This window comes from Candoia aspera, chromosome 3 (genome assembly GCF_035149785.1).
Source record: "Candoia aspera isolate rCanAsp1 chromosome 3, rCanAsp1.hap2, whole genome shotgun sequence".
In the NCBI taxonomy this organism is placed as follows: domain Eukaryota; kingdom Metazoa; phylum Chordata; class Lepidosauria; order Squamata; family Boidae; genus Candoia; species Candoia aspera.
Window position 1 is genome coordinate 48,012,696 of NC_086155.1, and position 20,743 is coordinate 48,033,438.

At 39.8% G+C, this 20,743-nt stretch overlaps 1 protein-coding gene across 1 annotated transcript; it reads left to right on the forward strand.

Moving 5' to 3' along the window:
* Positions 1 to 1,732: 1,732 nt before the first annotated feature.
* Positions 1,733 to 10,954, forward strand: LOC134493215 (gastricsin-like). The gene is made up of 9 exons (XM_063297590.1): positions 1,733 to 1,873; positions 3,180 to 3,327; positions 4,095 to 4,212; positions 4,369 to 4,487; positions 5,416 to 5,615; positions 7,035 to 7,157; positions 9,040 to 9,187; positions 9,756 to 9,854; positions 10,671 to 10,954. The coding sequence occupies exons 1-9, from the start codon at positions 1,818 to 1,820 to the stop codon at positions 10,824 to 10,826; spliced, it is 1,167 nt and encodes a 388-aa protein (XP_063153660.1). The 5' UTR covers positions 1,733 to 1,817; the 3' UTR covers positions 10,827 to 10,954.
* Positions 10,955 to 20,743: the final 9,789 nt, after the last annotated feature.

The following is a 20,743-nucleotide window of genomic DNA, read 5'->3' on the forward strand; positions in this document are numbered from 1 at the left end:
GTTGTGCTATCCTAAAAGAAATCCAAGTAAAAACACTGGGAAACTTTATCTGGTTTTTCATATTCTGCTAATCCCTCAATATCACAGGATGAGATTAATGATATCAGTGGACATACAGATACTTCCAAGAGCAAATGTAGAAAGTCAAAACAGTTAAAAAATTCTTCAGTGCTGCTGAGATCTTGATCCATACAACCCAAGGATAAAGCACTGATGCTGACACTCACAAAGTATGTTGGTGCCTCTATTTATTTTAAAAGATAATTGATCATTTCCAGGGAATCATAGTTTCAGTAACTGATAGGCAGTTAGCTTTCATTCATTATCTGAATATAATGTTTTACTTTAGACTTGGGCAACTTAGGAGAAAACTCTCATGGTGGGAAACATTGCTTTGGTTCCAAGTCGCTATTGCCTTAGTTCTCTCTTCCTTTCAGGCTTAGAAATCAGAATTCTGATTGTGTGGTGGGGAAAAGAGCATAAAGGGACATTGCAATACATGACATGTTGTCATCTTTGTTTATGTGCCTAACAGGTCAGGTACAGTATCTCCTATAGAAGTCCAGAACCGAAATAATTTCTTGTGGCCAAAGTTTCAGTGTTTATGAAAGATTCCATGCAACAACAGAAGAACATCTCTGCAAGATGCTATGAAGCTTTCCTACTCTCTTTCTTGTTACTAAACATTTACAGAGCTCCTCACTGATATTATAAGTGAGTTGATTTAGTCTTGTTCTGAATGTAGTGCACTCGCATCCTACAATGGACAACAGTATTCATGATTTCAGTAGTACAAATGTGGGGAGCCTCAATTATCATTTTTTTGGCTGGCTGAGGGCTGCAGAAGGCAAGAGATGGTATTAAGTGGGTGGCTCTGTCATTCACCTGTGTTAGTGTCACATAATTCAACATTTATTGCAAGTAAAGGAGATAATGTGGCCAGTGACAAGAGTAGGGCAAAGTTGAGAAATGGATGAATCTGTAGTCAATTTGATCCCAAACTCAGTGGCTTTCATTTGTATGTAAAGGAGTCAGGTAATAACAGACAATAGGAAGACTGCCTGAGACTCAGGAGAAGTGTTGACAATCTATATAGGCAATACTGTGTTAGATATTAGATGTTTGGATAGTCTGATTTAGGAGAGGGAAACTTCCTGTGTCTTCCATACTGTCAACTGTATTACAGTATAATACAGGGAGTCCCCAAAATAGGACAGGGGTTCTGTTTGCTCATTCCAGTTCTATTTGAAAATGGATCTTTTCTGAAATAAGGAATTGGACTTTCCATTTAGAAGGTTACAATTTGGAATTCTCAGGCTGCTGATACGCTGTTGACAGGCCTTGGATGGAAACAAATAGATTACATTGCTGATTATGGCCATATATTTTTCCATTCTAAACCTAGATCTATAAGCAAAGTTTCCTCCAGCCTATCTTTCAAAAACACACATCAAAACTGTTGTCGTATGTACAAGTGGAAATGTTTTAATTAAGGGAACTGAAGTCATGAAGATAAGAAGAACTAGTACCAATCTCTGCCTCTAGAACACTATGTAAAACAGCGTTTACTTTACTGATTAAATAGGTCTAGCTGAGATAAGTTTCTAAATGTTTATGAGAAGAATCTCGGTATGCAGTATCATGATCCATTGATAAGGGACTCAAACATGACTTTGTGGAATGTCTTCAGGAGAAAACCCTACCTCCACTCAGGGTATAAAAGAAAGGAACCTAGCACACTAATCTTTACCTAGTGTCCCAAGTCCCTGCAGGAGCTAAAAAATCACTTTAGCAACTGCATTTGGGAAAAGAGCGCCATGAAGTGGCTAATCCTTGCCCTGGTATGCCTTCATCTCAGCGATGCTCTTATCAAGTGAGTACAGCATAGTTTCAATTGCTTTTTAGCTTTAATTGTTCTCAGAGTAAAAAAAAAATCTGTTTCAGTTACTCTCTCTTTCCTGCTTCTTTTCCTTAAGTGATGCTTCAGGAAATGTGTGTGTGTTTTACACAAAACATTATATTCAGCTTTGGAATTTGCTGCCACAAGATGTGGTGCTGGCTATCAGCATGGCTAGCTTCAAAAAAGGGTTGGATCGGTCTGTGGAAGTAATGGGGATCAGTGGCCATTAGACTTGAAGGCAGTGGGCCTGCCTTTGAAGGCCATCTAGTGGGGAACTTGTGGGCTTCCTTTTAGAATTGATTGGCCACTGCTGGACTAGATGAGCCAGGGGTCCGATCCAGCAGGGTGTTGCTTTTGCTCTTATGCTTATGCTCTTATGCACATCCCATTTTTGTATTAGATTGATGTCCTTTTCCTAAAATGTTCACATGGAAATTTTAATGCCTTTTGGCCATAGTTTTAGAAGTATGTATGCCTCTACACTTTTCACTTTGTGTGCCTTCTGGTATGCTATCTCTCTGTATATTATTTTCATCCTATTCTTTCATAGCATTTTTGCTGAAGAACTGCACCCCAAAATTCAGAAGCGTCAATGTTGAAGAATAACTGGATTTACTTTGTGCTTTGGCTCAAAAGTGGAAAATTAGGTAGCATTGTCCTAGGTGACATAGATATATACACATAGCTAAAGATATATGCACTAGGATAAGTTATTAATTATTACAACTCTCAGGAAACCCAGGAAGAACACCTTAGATGCATAGTTATAATTAGGAGTAACAACCACTCTATGTAGCTATTATGATAAATAACACCTCTGTTTCCAATGTGGGTATTTTCTGGATGATGTAATACAATTTTTTGTGTTGTATTAGACTGATCATTCATCCTATTCCATCTTCTTTCTCCAAAAATAGCGAGACAGATTTTTTTTTTGGTCCTTAATTTACTGGAATCACGCTAGGAACAGCCTCAGCTTCCAGTGCTTTATAGAATGGACAATATTAGAACTCATGTCTTTACTCAAATTTATAATGCTGTTATAGAATAGTAGAGTTGAAAGAGGGACTTTAAAGTCCCTGAGTCCAATTTCTTGCTTAATGAAGAAAAGATTTAACCCTGGCAGGATTAAACAGAAGTTAGCATGATTTCCAAAGTGACACCCAGCTCAATCCAGAAAAACTCTTTAAACTCATAAAGAACTCTCAGTGAAAAAACTCAATATGGGAAGTATCTAGAGCTGCCATTTTGACTCTGCTTAACTGCCTACCTGACACAGAGTACCCCTAAGAAGATTCAAGTCTATGCGGGAAGTGATGAAGGAAAAAGGTGTCTATGAACAGCTCAGACACAAATATTATGATCCAGCCAGCAAATACATCAACAAGTTTGCCAGTGACATCGAGCCCCTTGCTAACTACATGGATGTGAGTATTTGGCTAGTTAAGGGGAAACTACCACAATTACTGTATGGCAAGATGAGAACTAGACAGGAATAGTTTACATTATCTGAGAAAATCATAGGCCTGGTTCCAGTTGCAATTGTATAATTTGGAAATTTGCTGAGCTGCTGAGCTTGCCGATTGGAAGGTCCGCAGTTTGAATCCGCGTGACTGGGTGAGCTCCCGTTGCTAGTCCAGCTCCTGCCAACCTAGCAGTTCGAAAACATGCCAATGTGAGTAGATTAATAGGTACCACTTCGGCAGGCAGATAACGGCGTTCCGTTTAGTCATGCCGGCCACATGACCATGGAAGTGTCTACGGACAAACGCCGGCTCTTCGGCTTTGAAACGGAGATGAGCACCGCCCCCTAGAGTCGGACACGACTGGACTTAATGTCAAGGGAAACCTTTACCTTTAACTAACATTAAACACAGTCACATGCACACAATTAACATCTGCACAATTACCACTGAAGCAGATTTGAAAACCTAATTGAATTGTAAGTGTGATACTGTGGCTATATAGCACCTACTTTAAAAAAAACAATCACAAATCAGTTGGAATGCTTTCTAAACTCATGTCTCTGAAGTTTTTATTTCTTCCATATTTTTGCCTATAGCCATTCCTAACATATATTGAACAATATGTTTCTGAGTGTGTACAGAATGTTCTATTGAATGTGTTAAGTTCTTACATTATCGACATCCAAGTGTGGAAGTCTTGAATGATGACAATGTCTTCCTTTCTCTAGATGTCCTATTATGGAGAGATCAGTATTGGAACTCCACCCCAAAACTTCATGGTTCTCTTTGACACTGGGTCATCCAATCTCTGGGTGCCCTCTGTCTATTGCCAGAGTCAGGCTTGCAGTGAGTACTTTTTCTCATTTATTAAAGAATAAAAAAATACACAAATTGTAGTAATGCTTTTTTGCCTTCATTCTTGTTATGATATTATTTAACCCTGGTTTTGTTGTTAACTCAAAAGTAAAACCTTCTCTCCCCTACTCTCATTTCTACCACCAGCAAACCATCCATTATTTAATCCCAGTCAGTCATCTACTTATTCCAGCAATGGACAAACCTTCTCTATACAGTATGGAAGTGGTAGTCTCACTGGGGTCTTTGGCTATGATACTGTAACGGTAAGTAGCAGTTCTCTCCAAGTGGAAAGTATTTGCTTAACACTCCTAGCAGCCTAGGGCAATGTTATTGATATTAAACAGTGGACAATGTTGGTCTGGTCAGTGACTTAAATCAAGATGATGATGATGATGATGATGATGATGATGATAGTTGGTAACAAACTGAATGTTGAAGACATTCAAGCCTGAAAATACTGAAATCTCATACATATTTAAAGGGGTTTGGGCACTTCCACTAGTCTTATTCTTACCTTCTGCTGCAGTATCATGGGCTTTTGTCAGTGTTCTCATAGCTGCTCCCTAGGGCTTCGGTGGATGAAGAAGAGAGAGCTGCTAGCTGGCTGATGTGGATGGTGCAAGGGGAACATCAAAGGCATCCTCCAATCCTTTCTGAAGACCAATGGAAAGAAGCCAAGGCATCACAAACACCTTGACTGTAGTGGGAGGGGAAAATACTAGGAGCTGGTGGTGATACAGAATGGGAATTCAGCCGATGGAAGCCACCTGCTCTGAAACTCCAGAATAAATTGACTTCTGTCTTTTCCATGTTCAGTTGCTATTAGGGTGCTCCTACTCCAATAACCCTACTCCTTGCTGACATCCCCCTCATGACATCAGCTCCCTTCAATTGGTTGTACATTTATGTTTTGAGCACTTGGGGATATAAGAATGCCTGAATGGGGATTCTATTGTTGAATCTATCTCTCTGTTTATATCAAAAAGGTTTTATGAAATATTTTAATATATTTCATGATGGACAGACCTTAATGCTAGACAGGTTTCCCATTCTCTAATATTCTGCATAGTGATTGCTTCTCTGTTATCACAAAAAAGAGTAGTTATCCAATAATTCTAATTTTCTGAACCTCTGTTAGGCTATTTTGTCATCTGCTTTCCTTACCTTATGACTCCTCCCTTTCCTTTCTAGATCCAAGGCATTTCTATTACCAATCAAGAATTTGGCCTAAGTGAGACTGAGCCTGGCAGTAGCTTTGCCTATTCGAAATTTGATGGCATCCTGGGTTTGGCCTATCCTTCTCTTTCTGCTGGTGGTGCCGCCACTGTAATGCAGGGGATGATCCAGGAGAACCTGCTTGATACTCCTGTTTTCAGCTTCTACCTGAGTCGGTAAGTATAAAGTCCTTTCCACCTTTCTTCTTCTGATTTGGTTGTTTTGGTCTACCACAATTGCTATTCACTTCTCTTCTATACGTTGTATATAATTTACACCCTATGTCAATAAGACTTATGGGGCATATTTCTCTGGTTAGTGTCTCATGATTTTGAGATGGACAACTTAAGATCACAGGGCATTTTTGACCTTGGGTTTCTCATTTTACGTATTTTCTTTAGGAAGCTATCCAGTGAAAGTTTCTGTAAGATGACTGTAGTGGACTCTCTTTGGATGACAGATTTCAGATCCGAGAAAACACTTTTCTCACATTAATTTAAAAGAGAGAGAGAGAGCAGGTTTTGAAAATGTCAACTTTACACGGCTATGTAGAACAAATACTAGGTGGTACTGAGGAAGAATGATTGTTCTAAAGACATCCTATCAGTTTATGGCAGAATGGAGATTTGAACCCAGACCTTCTTGGTAGTGAACACTAAATTCTTAGCCCCTCTAAAATATTACTGATTCCTGGCTACAAAATGTCATGCCTTCCTTTTAATATTATGAGAAAAATGCTCCTCCAATTGCTTGATCATTTTTTCCCTGTAAAAATAGTTTCTACTTTCCTTTCTCTACCTTATTCTCAGGGTGCTTTAGGGTTTCTTTAGAGTTTTAAAAATTACTCTTGAACTCACCTTACTGGTGTGAGATAGAGACTACTGTTTTTACCTTATCCTATTTCTGTCCCTCACTCTGTGTGCTTCCTGATCTGAAAACCCACCATGGTAAAACTTGCTAGATGATATCCAAGCACTCTTTAGCACCTGAAAGGATGCACACAGAGAAAGGAGAAGACCTATTATCCGTCCCGCTGGATAATAGATTTAAGTTATCAGAATCAGATTCCAGTTTAGTATTTTGAAACATCGCCTAGCTGTAAGAGCAGTTTGACACTTAATCAAATACCCAGAGAGGTACTGGGCACTGCTTCAATGGATATGTTAAAGCAGAGCATTGTGAGCAACTATCCATGGTTGGTTTAAACCAGTGTTTTTCACACTTGGGAACTTTAAGATGGGTGGATTTCAATTCCCAGCATGCTGGCTGAGGAATTCTGGGAGTTGAAGTCCACCCATTTTAAAGTTGCCAAATTTGAAAAATATTGGTTTAAACTGAATTCCAGCCCAGGGAGTGAGAATGGGTGGCCTAAATGGCACCTCCTATCTCTCTGGTTGCATGATGTCTTCCCTTGAAGTTGAATTGAGGCATAAGAAGCCAGGGAGGCAGCACTTCAAGGAAGATATTACTTCACAGTGAAAAGGCCCTCACACACAGATCCCTCAGCCAGCTAAAAAGGAAACATTGGTATGATCCAGCAGTACAGTGTATCTCAATAAGACTGTCCTTCTGACTTTCTGCATTGATCCCATTAGGCAGCCAAGCTCCCAGGATGGTGGTGCGCTTATATTCGGAGGAGTCGACTCCAGTCTCTACAATGGTCAGATATATTGGACTCCAGTCACCCAAGACTTCTACTGGAAAATTGGGATTGATAGGTAAGGTTGTTCTCAGTGGTAATATTTACAGAAAAGCTTGATGAAAAAGAAGAAACTTATGGCTTGACATGAGGAATGTGTTGGTCCCAAATTAGGGATTAGCTAGATTTTGTCTGGTGCGATTCCCAATAACACAGGACACGAGAATTCTTCAGCAGCTACTCATTTATTTCAGGCAGTCTGTAAGAAAGGAGGACCTCTCTTGAAGGCAGAGAGGCCCCGAGCTCAGCCAAAACAACAACTTATATAGGGTTTTACAGCAGGAAACAAAGGTATTAAATTCTCTCATTGGCTAGTTTCTCTTGCACCTGCACAGAAGGCTTACATACTATATGTTATCCCATAATAATTCTTAGCATGTTGCATGTTTTTCTAAAATCTCCTCCCCTAGGCGTGTTCCTTAGTATTATAATGAACTTTTAGGTTACACAAGGTAACTGGTGGTCTTGTTACTATGGTGATTAATGACTTCTTGATTACTTAGAAATTTATATCATCACTTTCCAAGTAAACCAGTGTTGTTAGACCACTTTGGGACTTACCATCCTGACAGGTGCAACGTACAATAATACTGCAGAACATTTTGGGGCTTTCCACCCAGGTGCAATGCTCCACTTTATATCAGGTTTACCACATCCTCTAGAAGCTTTTGCTTGCATGCATTATTGCTTGGCTCTGCTCAACATATTTCCTTGCATATTTCTTAAGCTTTTATGTCCTAAATAATCCTGGACAGGCCATAAGCTATAAATGTCTTGTTCCCAAAAAGGGCAACAGGTCCACTTGCAAATGTTCCTATCCTGTCCTAGGAGCTGGAGTTGCTTAGCCAACTAAGATTATTTTATTTATATTTCAAATTTCCATCACCGCCCATCTCCCCCAAAAAGGGGACTCTGGGCAGTTAGGTCAGGTTAGGTCTGGTGTTCAGGTTCAGTTGCAACAGGCTGAACACTTGCATCCTGACTGACTCCCTATCCCAGACCATCTCCACATATTCCTCCTCATCTTCAGCTGAACTGTCAGTGTTCTGAGCCCCCACTGGGCTCCTCAAATGATCCCTTGGAAATGGGATTTTGAACTCCCTAGATCAGCCTTTCTCAACCTTTTGACCCTGGAGGAACCCTTGAAGTATTTTTCAGCCCTCAGGGCACATTCAGGCTCAAATATAGGCCAGAAGTTACAAAACTATTATATTTGTTTCATGTGTAGGGCTGTGTATATGCATTAATGGTGTTCTTATGCTAAAAATAAAGAATGAAATTTACCTCTTTAATGTGAAGTTGCCTGAATTTGAAATTTTTTTTAAAGTAAATTGTGATCTCCCAGGGAACCCCTAGTGACCTCTTGCAGAACCCTAGGCTTCCATGGAGCCCTGGCTGAGAAACCCTGCCCTAGATCAAAGGATACCAGTGGCACCCCAGAGCCACTCAGAATGTTGCATTTGATAGGTTTTAATCTGACAGAAAGCAAAAGTATTAAATAGAGAAGTAATTACATTAACCTAATTGAATCAATGCCATTTGGTTGTTATCCTTTCCCCATTCCCTTCTTTGTTCTGGCTCCACTTACTCTTGGGTCCCTGGCTTCCCATACCAAGGCATCTCTGATTTCACTAGTATCAGCTGATCAGCAGTCATTAATCTTGTACTCTATGAGTATGCCTTTTTAGCCTGCTTTTATTTCTGGGACAATCCTCTTTTCTTTTCTTTGGAAAAGAAAAATGACTCTGGTTATCCAATGGCAAAACCTGGACAAGACAGCTACCTGACTTTATATTAAGATAACCACAGCCACTCCAGTTCCAGTGATGCCACTGGACATCTTTTGACTGACTATGGAAGAACTATATAACAGTGAATGTCTCTGGAATTTCCTTCTCTAGCTTCTATGTTGGCAACCAGATCACCAATTGGTGCAGCCAGGGGTGCCAGGGGATCGTGGATACTGGAACATCCCTCCTCACTGTTCCTGGGCAGGTCTTTCAAGAGCTGATGCAGTACATTGGAGCTCAGCAAAACAGCTATGGCGAGGTAGGGGAAAGCAGCTACATGCAGGAAGGAGGAATACTGAGTGTTACTGGCAGTACTAAATATCAGTATGAGATCTGGGATACTCTTATTATGGGTATACAAATATTCCCCAAATGAATCCAGTACAAGATGATGGAAAGAGTGACTCCCTTAATACTTATTTCATTTATTCAGGCAATGGGAATTGCAAAGTGGGGTGGGAGGGTGGAGGTGTGTTATCTTGTTGCCAGAAAATATATAGATTACCTGGCAGGCTCTGGCCTGGTTGCTAGTTCTTAGTTTAGCTTTTGTCAAAGCAAACAAGATGCCAGTGGAGGTTGTTTTTAACTCCCATCCACGTGCCAGTATAGGGAAGAGTTGGCTCTTTCTTAAGAAGGCGAAGGCAAGGACTAGAGTTCTTTCTTCTAAAGCATCTTGAACTTGAATTGAGCCAGTGTGCTCATACAGCAAAGTAAATCAAATTGAGAAGTGGAGCAGGATGCTATGCAATTTACTTATTCTCTAGTTTATCCCTTAGAATGTTTATGGTTTTTGCACATTTTCTTTTATCTCCTTTTCTATTCTGCAGTATGTGGTTAGCTGCAATAACATTCAGAACATGCCCACCATCACGTTTGTCATCAGTGGAGTTAGTTTCCCCCTAAGTCCATCTGACTATATCCTTCAGGTAGGTCATTCTTTTCAACAGCTAACTGTTTCCATGTTGGCCTTAGGCATGTGAAATTAACTTGTATCAGCCATTTCCAGCTTGAAGGCCTCTATACAACTCTCATAATCTCAAGATAGCAGATAATTATGAGAATTGCAATAGAATCCATGTAGAAGGTACTAAGTAGGAGAGCATGCCTTACAAATTTGCTAGTTCTGCAGGGTGGAGAGGAAGGACAATCTTTTGGCTTAGCGGTTGTGTGGTTGCTACTATCGAAAGACATGGCACAGCTATATCTCTTCATGACATCTCATCCTCCTCTCCCTCCCTTGGGAAAGTGGGGGAGAGCATGACCTTGAGATGTCCTCATGGGAAAGGTGAAGAAAAGAGATAAGGAAGTTGGCAAGATATAAAAAAGTTTCTTAGGTATAGGGCACCAGAAGGTGCAGTATGGTGTAGGGTCTGGTGGCCATTAAGAAAATAGATATTTGAGCAGGCTTGAGTAATTGAAGCCAACAGCTTGTCTCCTGGTGATCCATATATTCAAACCAAAAATACTTGTGATTTAGATCACACATTTCCTGTAGGGAATTGAGGAATAATGCACTGAACTGGCCTAGAAATGTGTTATTTAAAATGGAGTTGCAGAATATGTAAGGTTTGGTGGTTAAAAATCTTGGCAGAGTGTTATATGTGATTACAATCATAGAGAGTTTGAATACTGAAAGTTAGTCTTTGCTTTCTCAAGTTAGCCTTGTCAGGTTATATCTGATATTTTGAGAAAAATGCCTTAGCCCAAGAGTTTTAATACATTCTACATTTTTTCCTCAATAGTATTCTGGTGGCAATTGCCAGGTTGGCATGATGCCCACTTACCTGCCATCCCAGAATGGGCAACCTCTGTGGATCCTTGGTGATGTCTTCCTCAGGTCCTACTACTCTGTGTATGACTTGGGTAACAACCAGGTTGGCTTTGCACAAGCAGCATAAGTATATCCAACAGTCTTATGCAGTGCTTTACATCTGCAAAAATCTTCCACTAAAAGTGATAACAAATCAAAGTTGGTTTCCTCCCCAGAGTAATTGGAAGCAAATAAAAAAAATGATTATGCAAAGAACAGTCTCATGTATGAATTTTTTACTTGGCCAGTTGTGAGAATATGGCACAGGAGGAATGGCTGGAAGAAATATGGCATCTCAATGTTTTCTTTGAACTATGGAATTCCTCTACTTAATTCTTCTATTTAAATCTTCCCTATTCCAAGAACTAAAGAAAGAATATATAATAACTTCTTACTATTTCTCCACACATTTCCCTATAATTACCTCCTTTGTGTAGTTGCCTTGGATAGAGAGAACTATGTGCAACCAAAGCGTACCTTTTCTTTTTTGGATATAGAAGTAAAATAAAATGTGGGTCTTAATTACTGCCTTTAAACTCAGTAAGAAAGAAGAAATACCCATAGGTAGCTTTCCATGGAGATCGGATCTGGAGAGCACATACTTCTAAGCCAAGCATCAGCATGTCATGGATTTTGCTGGAAAATTATGGCTCACCATACTGAATCTGTCATTTCAAGAAGATGACTAGACATTGTGGTCTTCATGCAACCCTTATCAATCCTCTTATATGTCCCACTAGTGCATTGCTTCAAATGTATGCTGCTGCTATGAAAGTATGCAATGACAAATTATAATACTGAATAGTCTACAGTATGGAGAATATACCACATCAACACCATTTCACGAGCACCCACTTAAGTGGGATCATCTCTAAAATGTTCAAGATGTACACAGTGAGAAGGAATATATCCTCTTTTGCAGAAATCCCAGTAAACTTAATTTAGGTTTTCTTCCGCTGAATGGAGTTCACTGAGAGTTAGAAGAAAAAGGGTGGGTGATGTGCCTGAATGTATAGACATATGACTGATAAACGCCATATGATTTAGTATTCAAAGTGGGGTGGGAAGGTGTCAGCCTTACCAGGTAGACCAGACAGGAAACAGGGCCAGATGAGTTAATTCTACATTATTGCAAAGCTACATTAATGGCATCTTGCAAGTCTGAATGTGTGGTGGGTTTCAGTAATGCTGCTGGTTCTCAGGAACGAGGGAGCACTTTCCAAGAAGGGGGACAAGATAAGAGGAAACATAGTCCAGGAGGCGATTGTGGGAAAACTAAGAGGTTCAGAATAGCCCCACCCTAGAGCTTTCCTAGGTTATTTCCCCTTAGCTTAGGTAGAGTTGCTTTAGTCTGGCAAGATTCTGTCTGTACGGTGTGAGCAAATAAAGGACTGAAGTTTGGCTGGACTGATTCTTTGTCATTCTTGGGCTGGGCCTGACAGAATATCAAGTTCTCCTGCCATCACATTTACAGCCTGATAACTTAGGGAGGGTCCCTCCTAAGCCTCTTGCTCCATCCACTGTGCAGCTGTGGGCTATGCTCCCTCTTATCTGACCATTCCCTGGGCAGCATCTCTTCGCCTGGTCTCTCAAGGTCATCCCCACATACCATTACATCCCCCTTCCCTTCAGACTCACCCCCCCCCCCCGAGTTCCCTGGTGAAACTGACTGTGGACTGTGAGAAGAAAATGTAGTTGTGTCGCTCCCCTCTTCTGTTGGTAACTCCCCAAGATCACATGAGGTGTCCCATAAATCAGCTGCACCTGTAGAGGTGATAGCTGCCTCTCCTTCTGGAATCTATTGGCCTCCCCCTCTCATGTCCTGTGTGCCTGATGTGGAAGGAGCCGGGTCATTTCCCATGCCCCCTACTTGGTCTGTTGCTAATCCCGAGGCGACCTCAGGGGTTGCCTTTTCTTTTCCCCTTGTTTGAGGCACTTTCATTTTTGGATTATAATATCATAATGGAAACCACCAGAAAAGTGCAAGAATGGAAGGGAGGAGAGGATCACTACAGTAACCTGCAGAGAGAGGAAGTACAGCAGATTTGCCTTAGAAACTGTTTGAGCAACTGGGCAGTAAGTTAGCTGAATCACTTGATACTAGATTGACAGCTTTTGGGAAAAGAATGGATTAAAAACTTGTAAAGAGGAAAGAGGAAATGAAAGAAGAAGTTAAGAAGATGGAAACTCTGTAAAGCAAGTGTCTGTAGCTTTAAAACAAATTAATGACAAAGTGGACATTTTGGAGAGTAAGACAGAAGTTATAGATGGAGAGTTGGAAGGAGAACTAGATAATCTGGCTCTGTTGGAATTGAGAGAGAAGGAATTTTGTTTGGGATTTAGAGCAATACCGGAGGACTTTGGTGCAGATATTAGAGAAAAGATGATTAAAGTCTCAGCAAATTTTTTGGATTGGGATGAGGAGGATACAGAGGCGGAAACTGATAAGGTACATAGAACAAATACAAGATTTGCAAGGATAAGAAAAGTTCCAAGGGATGTTTTGGTGCACTTTGTCAGGAAGAAGACAAGGGATCAAGTTTTGCAGCAACATGTTAATACAAGGCTGAAGATTGATAATACAGATATAATTGTTCTTCAATAAATTCCTATTAGAATTTTGCATAAGAGAAAAGAGTATTCTTTTTTGACTGCATGGTTAAAGCAGAAAAAGATTCCATTTCGATAGGGTGAATTGGAGGGTGTGATTTTTACTTTTAACCAGCAGAGGTTTTGAGTGAATTCTGTGCAGAAGGCAAGGGAATTTCTAGAAAAATTCAAAGAGGAATTGGAGGAGATTCAAATGGAGGTGCCAGAGGAGACTACAGGTAGTCCTCAACTTATGACCACAATTGGGACTGGAACTTTGGTAAGTAAGTGATGTGGTCATTATATGAGGCATCATGTGACTGTGCCTGATTTTATGACCGTTTGCCACAGTTGTTAAGTGAATCACACGTTGTCAAGTGAACCCAGTGTCCCACTTTGATTTTGCTTGTCGCAAGCCAGCTGGGAAGGTCACAAATGGTGACCACATGACCCTGGATGCTGCAACCATCATAAATACACGCCCATTGTCAAGTACCTGAATTTTGATCATGTGACCACAGGGATGCTGCAACAGTCACAAATGCAAGGACCCGTTGTAAGTCACATTTTCAGCACCGTCATAACTTCCAACAGTCACTGAATGAATGGTTGTAAGTTGAGGACTACCTGTACAAAAAAATTCCAACAAGTGCAACAAGAAACTGAAAGGGACAATACTGAACAAGGTGTTACAGGTATTGATTTTTCTAATTTTTTGGCTCATTTATTTATTTATTTGTCAAATTTCATCACCACCCATCTCCCCCAAATGAGGGACTCTGGGTGGTTTACCATAAAGCTGGATTACAAATTGCTTAATGTGGAATATAAATGTAAATTATGGATTACAAATGCTTAATGTGGAATATAAATGAACAAATGTGCCTCAAAAGAGAAAAAGAAATTATTTGAAAAAATCAAAACAAGATATAATTTACCTACACGAGACACATATTAGAAGAAAGGACATAACATATTTGATTTATAAAAACTTGGGTGAAGAATTTATTTTAGCAGGAACAAAACAAAACAAAAGAGAACAAAAAGAAATTGAGTTGTTTTGTATACAAATCCTCAACTAAAATGAGAACTTGTATTGACTGATGAGCATGGTAGATTTGTTGGTGTGGAAGTTAATTTGCATGAACCTAAGACTTTGATACTGGGAATTTACTGTATGCCCCAAATGAGGACAAAGTATTGTTTTATAAACAATTTAGGGAGAGATTAATAGGTTTCTCTTATGAAAATTGGTGTTTGATGGGGGATTGGAATGGAATGATCTCCCCACAACTGGACAGAACTTCTGAGAAAAATATTGAAATCACTCAAGGCAAATTACCAAAAGTTTTCTTTGATTTGATGGACAATCTTGGGCTGGTTGATATATGGAGACAGAAAAATGGCAATTCAAGAGATTATACCTACTTTTCTGAAAGACATAGATCCTTTTCAATAATTGACACGATTTGGATTTTAAAGAACTTGGCTACTGAGGTTTTCAAAGTAGAGATATTACCAAATACTTTTTTGGATCATAATCCTGTGAGGTTGTTTTATAAAAGAAAATCTAATTCTTTTAGATGGAGACTAAACAAAATGTTGCTACAGAAAGAAGCAATAGTGGAGGGCTGTAAAAAGAAATTAAAATAATTTTTTTGAAAATAATTTAGGTAAAGGCACTGATTTAAGAATGGTTTGGGATGCAAGTAAAGCTTTTATTAAAGGTTATTTTATATAACATAATGTAGGGACGCGGTGGCGCTGCGGGTTAAACCGCTGAACTGCCGATCGGAAGGTCGGCGGTTCGAAACTGCGCGGCGGGGTGAGCTCCCGTTGCTCGCCCCAGTTCCTGCTCACCTAGCAGTTTGAAAACATGCAAATGTGAGTAGATCAATAGGTACCGCTTCTGCGGGAAGGTAACGGCGTTCCGAGTCGTCATGCTGGCCACATGACCCGGAAGTGTCTATGACAATGCCGGCTCTAAGGCTTTGAAACGGAGATGAGCACCACCCCCTAGAGTCGGACATGACTGGACTTTACGTCAAGGGAAACCTTTACCTTTACCTTTTATATAACATAATAGTGAACTTAAAAAGAAGAATCAAGAAAAAACACAAGCTATTTTAGATTAAATAAAGAGAAAAGAAGAATTAAAGACATTTCCAGAGAAGATAAGTATTTCTCAACAAGTTAAGCTTGTACAATGACAATTATTTATGTTAACACTAAGAGAAATGGAAGTAAAAATTAATTATGTAAAGCAAAAAAAAATTGAGTTTGCAAATAAACCAGGGAAATGCCTAGCATATAAATTATGAAAAGAAAAAGAAAAAAAATAAATTACAAGAGGGAGATACTGTATTAATAAGCAATACAGCCATACAAAAAGCATTTCATCAATATTATTCTAATTTGTATAAATAAAGTGACATGTCTCTAGAGAAAACACACGAATATTTAAAGAAACAACATTTACCAAGGATTACAGAAGAACAGAGACAGATTATGAATGGACCTATAACAATAAGGGAAATTTCTGAAGCTATAAAAAAGATTAAACTAGGAAAGATACCTGGACAAGATGGATTATCAAGTTCTTATTATAAATGTTTTGAGAATGAACTTTTACTACCTTTACAAAATATGATGAACTCTATCCTGCAAGGAGGAAAGGTGCCAGAGAGTTAGAAAGAGGCCAGTATAGCATTAATACCCAAAGAGGGACAAGATTTGACCTAAACAAGAAACTATTGTTGGCAGATTGCTGGGAAAGCCTTTGGCCCAGGAGAGATCAGAAAAATCACACACCAGGCATTTCTATAAAAATAATTTTATTTACAGAAAGCAAAACATATTTAAAAGCTTCTGCATTCTTGCAGGCTCTCAGTGAGAGCAGCTACAAACTCTCTACATGCCTACACAGAAGGGAAACAGAAACTAAAACAAGTCCTAGGCAAGTTCTTCCCCCCAGGTGCAAAAATTAACATCCAAAAAGGGGACAGTGAATTCAACCTCTTCACCCAGCCAAAATGATTAGTTACCATAGTAACCTTAATCTGTAGTAGAAAACATTAACACTCCCCTTTTTATACTACAGAATAAGATGCAAACCAATTTTCTTTGACAACTCTGTCTTTCCATTCACATTATTTTAACATTATCTCCCCTTTGGTTTAACAGAAAGCTACCATCCTTCTTCCTGTGTATTTCCAAACCTAGGTTATTTGTTATAGTTCCAAGGCTTTTTAATGTGAAATGGCTTTTCATGCAGGCTTCAAAATCAAGCCTTTTTTTTTTTTTCTGTTGGTGTGAACAGCAGCAAATCATCAACATAAATGCACAGATACATACAGCCTTGTTTGTCTTTCTTCATATATACACATGGATCTGCTTTTCCTTTTTCAAAACCAAAATTCTGCAGTTTTTCATCTAATTTTTGGTTCCAGGATCTAGCAGCTTGTTTTAACCCACAGATTGACTTCTGCAGTTCACAGACTAGATTCTCCCCTTTTTCATAGCCAGGGGGTTGCTGCATGTATAATTTGTGGTCTAAATCACCATAGAGAAATGTAGTTTGAATGTCATAGTGGTGAACTGACATTCCTTTGAGTGCAGCAACTTTTAACAGCAATCTAATTGATTCACCTTTAGTAACTGGTGCAAAAGTCTTGTCAAAGTCTAAATCTTTCCTTTGAGTGAACCCTTTTGCAACTAACCTTGCTTTATATTTTTGGATTTTGCCATCAGCATCCCTTTTCAGTTTGAAAACCCACCTGCAACCTAGACAGCGTTCATTGGGAGGTAGATTTACCAGTTTCCATGTTTTATTTTCTTTCAAGGATACTAACTCCTGTTGCATGGCAGAATGCCAATTTTGTGCTATCTCAGGTGGTAAAGCATTCAATTGTTCTAAAGACTCAGGTTCTGTGAATATGTGAAAAGCCTTTACTGTTTCAGCCTGAAAACGTGATGGAGGAATGCCTTTATTACTTCTCTGAGATCTGTGAGGTAATACAGGGCTTAAATTTTGACTCCTATCACTTTCCTGAGAGGCATCTGTCTCATCAGACAGATCTTCAGTTTGCTTTTCTGGTTTAATGTCCTCATCAGGCAAAAGATCACCATCAGCAAGTCCTTGCTGTTCTCTTGTGGTGGTCAGATCAACTGGAGAGCTAGAGTTTAATCTCCCCCAGTTTTGTTCAGCAAAAGAAGCGCTTTTGCTAATTATTAATTTCTCTCCCATTATGAACCTGTAGCTCCTCTGGTTTTGTTCATAGCCAACAAAGATGGCTTTCTTTGTTGTGGGGCCTCCTTTTCTTCTCTGTTGTTTTGGAATATGAACCCAAGCAGTGCTACCAAACACTCTAAGATGGTTTACCTTTGGTTTCACACCATAAAACAAATGGAATGGAGTGTCCTGAATCACAGAGTTATACAATCTGTTTTGTACATAACAGGCAGTAGATATTGCCTCTCCCCAATACTTAAAAGATAAATGTGAATCTTTAAGCATGCATTCCATTGCATTTTGCAAGGTTCTGCCCTTTCTTTCAGCAACACCATTTTGCTGAGGCATGTAAGGGTTAGAAAGAATTTGTTCTATCCCCTTTTCCACTAGGAACCTTTTCAATTTGTGAGAAAGGTACTCTCCTCCTCTATCACATTGGAGTGCAGATACAGGCCTAGGGAATTTTCTATTTGCCCATGTCACAAAACTTTTAAATTTCTCAAATGCCTCATCTTTATGTTTTAAGATGTAGATAAATGTGTACCTTGAGAAATCATCAAAGATGGTCATTGCATACCTTGCTTGTCCAAGACTTGGAGCAAAAGGACCAATAATGTCAGAGTGTACAATTTCCAAAGGTCTAGTTGTAACTCTGTCACTGTGCTTACTCACAGGAGCTTTTAGCGTTTTGCATTCTTTGCAAACTACACAATCTAAGTATTTATCACAGGGTTTTATCTTTAGGTCAGCACACAGCTGTGGCATTTGTGCTATATACTTGAAATTAGCATGACCAAATCTCCTGTGCATCAGGTGTACACATTGGTCATGATATGGCGTGTTGCCAACTGCAGCCTTGCAGCTTGGCTTCCTTGCATTTTGCACAATGTACAAGGAGTCTTTTAATATACCAGTAGCACACAATTTTCCATGTTTACGTATCTCACAACCATTTTTCTTAAATGTTATGACATACCCTGTTGCAGCCAATTGTGCCACAGATAAAAGGGTTGATTGTAAATTTGGCACATACAACACACCTTTTACAGTTTCTCCTAAGCAGGATAAATACAAGTCACCTTGTCCCATAATTTTGGTCACAGACCCATCAGCCAAAGATACACTTTGTCTTTCAGTTTTAGACAGTGACACAAAAGAGCTTTTACAATTACATAAATGACAATTGCCCCCAGAATCTAACACCCATACATCAGAATTACCCTTCTCAGCAACCTGTGCAATTTGGCTTGTCTGAAGAGCCTTCTTCTGTGTTGCCCTTGTGTTTTTCTTCTCTGTCTTTCTACTCTTGGGTCTCATGGCACAGTCTTTCTGCAAATGTCCAGCTGAACCACAAGTGAAGCATCGCTGGCTGGCTAGCGCTGTGGCCTCAGCTTCCTTTCCCTTCTTTTCCCTTGTTTTCTGGTATTGCAGCTTTCCAGAAAAGGGGGGGGGGGGGATCTTTCCTCACCCATCTCCCATTCAGCGAGTAAGCGCTGTGTAACATACGATGGGGTGAGGTCTGCTTCAGGCATAGCCTCCAGGGTACAAATCAGTGTGTCCCACATTTCATTCAGTGAGGACAGGAGGATATAGGATTTTGTGAGAGGTGTAAATTCCATTCCTCTCTCCTGCAACTCAACAAACAGCTGCTGAACATAATGCAGGTGCTCAGGAAGGATATCTCCTTCTGCAAGGTAGGCTTTGTACAGCTTTTTCATCAGGGTAACTTTACTCCCTGCTGTTGCCTTTACATACAAGTCTCTCAAAGTGTCCCAAAGTTGCTTTGCAGACTGCATACCTCGCACGTGGACTAGTTGATTGTCCTCAACTCCCAGGATAATGGTGGCTCTAGCCCGCTCATCCTGTCTCAGCCATTCAGCACTGGGATTTTGGGGGGTTTGCTCACCAATTGGCAGCCAAAGATTCTCTCTGCGAAGATACATCTCCATCTTCAGGGCACAATTCAAATAGTTGGTCTCCGATAGGCGCTCCAGAGGCATCGCTGAGGGCTGGGAGGTAGCCATGGCTTCTTCCTTCTTTTGCAAGTCACCTCAGCTGGCTTCTTTGTCCTGTAGACTGGCAGTTGCTGGAAAATCTCCAGGTGGCTCCAAAGAAAATCTTCACAGGTCTTTGCTACCTGCCTTTAAATTGTGCATGAGGTGTGGAGCTGATCACTCTATTCTCTCTGGATTTTACTGGGCTGTTTACTGGGCACATAACCTGTTGGCAGATTGCTGGGAAAGCCTTTGGCCCAGGAGAGATCAGAAAAATCACACACCAAGCATTTCTATAAAAATAATTTTATTTACAGAGAGCAAAACATATTTAAAAGCTTCTGCATTCTTGCAGGCTCTCAGTGAGAGCAGCTACAAACTCTCTACATGCCTACACAGAAGGGAAACAGAAACTAAAACAAGTCCTAGGCAAGTTCTTCCCCCCAGGAGCAAAAATTAACATCCAAAAAGGGGACAGTTGAATTCAACCTCTTCACCCGGCCAAAATGATTAGTTACCATAGTAAACTTAATCTGTAGTAGAAAACATTAACAACTATAGGCTGATATCATTACTGAATAATGACTAAAAGTTGTTCACAATGATTCTAGCTGATAGACCAAAAATAATTTTTCAAGAATTTATTCATGAGGATCAGTTTGGGTTTTTACCGAAAAGACAGTGTAGTGGCTACGTGGAAGGCCATTGTATTTCGATGAGTTTAAGTGACATATTTTGATTTTTCTCCTTCACATGAAGAAGCTTAGAGTTTATTTTGAGTTATACTAATGTTTAGCTGGCTTGTAAATATTGTAAATAAAAATTTCTGTTTGAAATGGGTGGGTGGGGGAGAATAGAAAACCTCAAGATTGTTTTTGTTAAGCACTAGCTTATCTGTATAGCTTCCCAGGCTCTTGGATTATGTTATAAACAGGTGCTCCAGACCCTGGGAACTATCCAGTCAAGGTTGGATCCTGCAGCCTCAGTACCATGGAAACAGGGTCAAGAGGTTTTAGGGCCAGACTTTGATAAAAACCTTAGGATTTTTTTTTTTCTGAGTTTGGGAGCTTCTGCACAGACCTGAGTGCTGGGTGCTGAGGAAATTGAGCCATCCTGGGATATCTCTGCTGTCCTTATTAAGGGGCTCCTGACAGCCTATGGGAGATTGGGTTTCAACTTGCTTGGTATGTT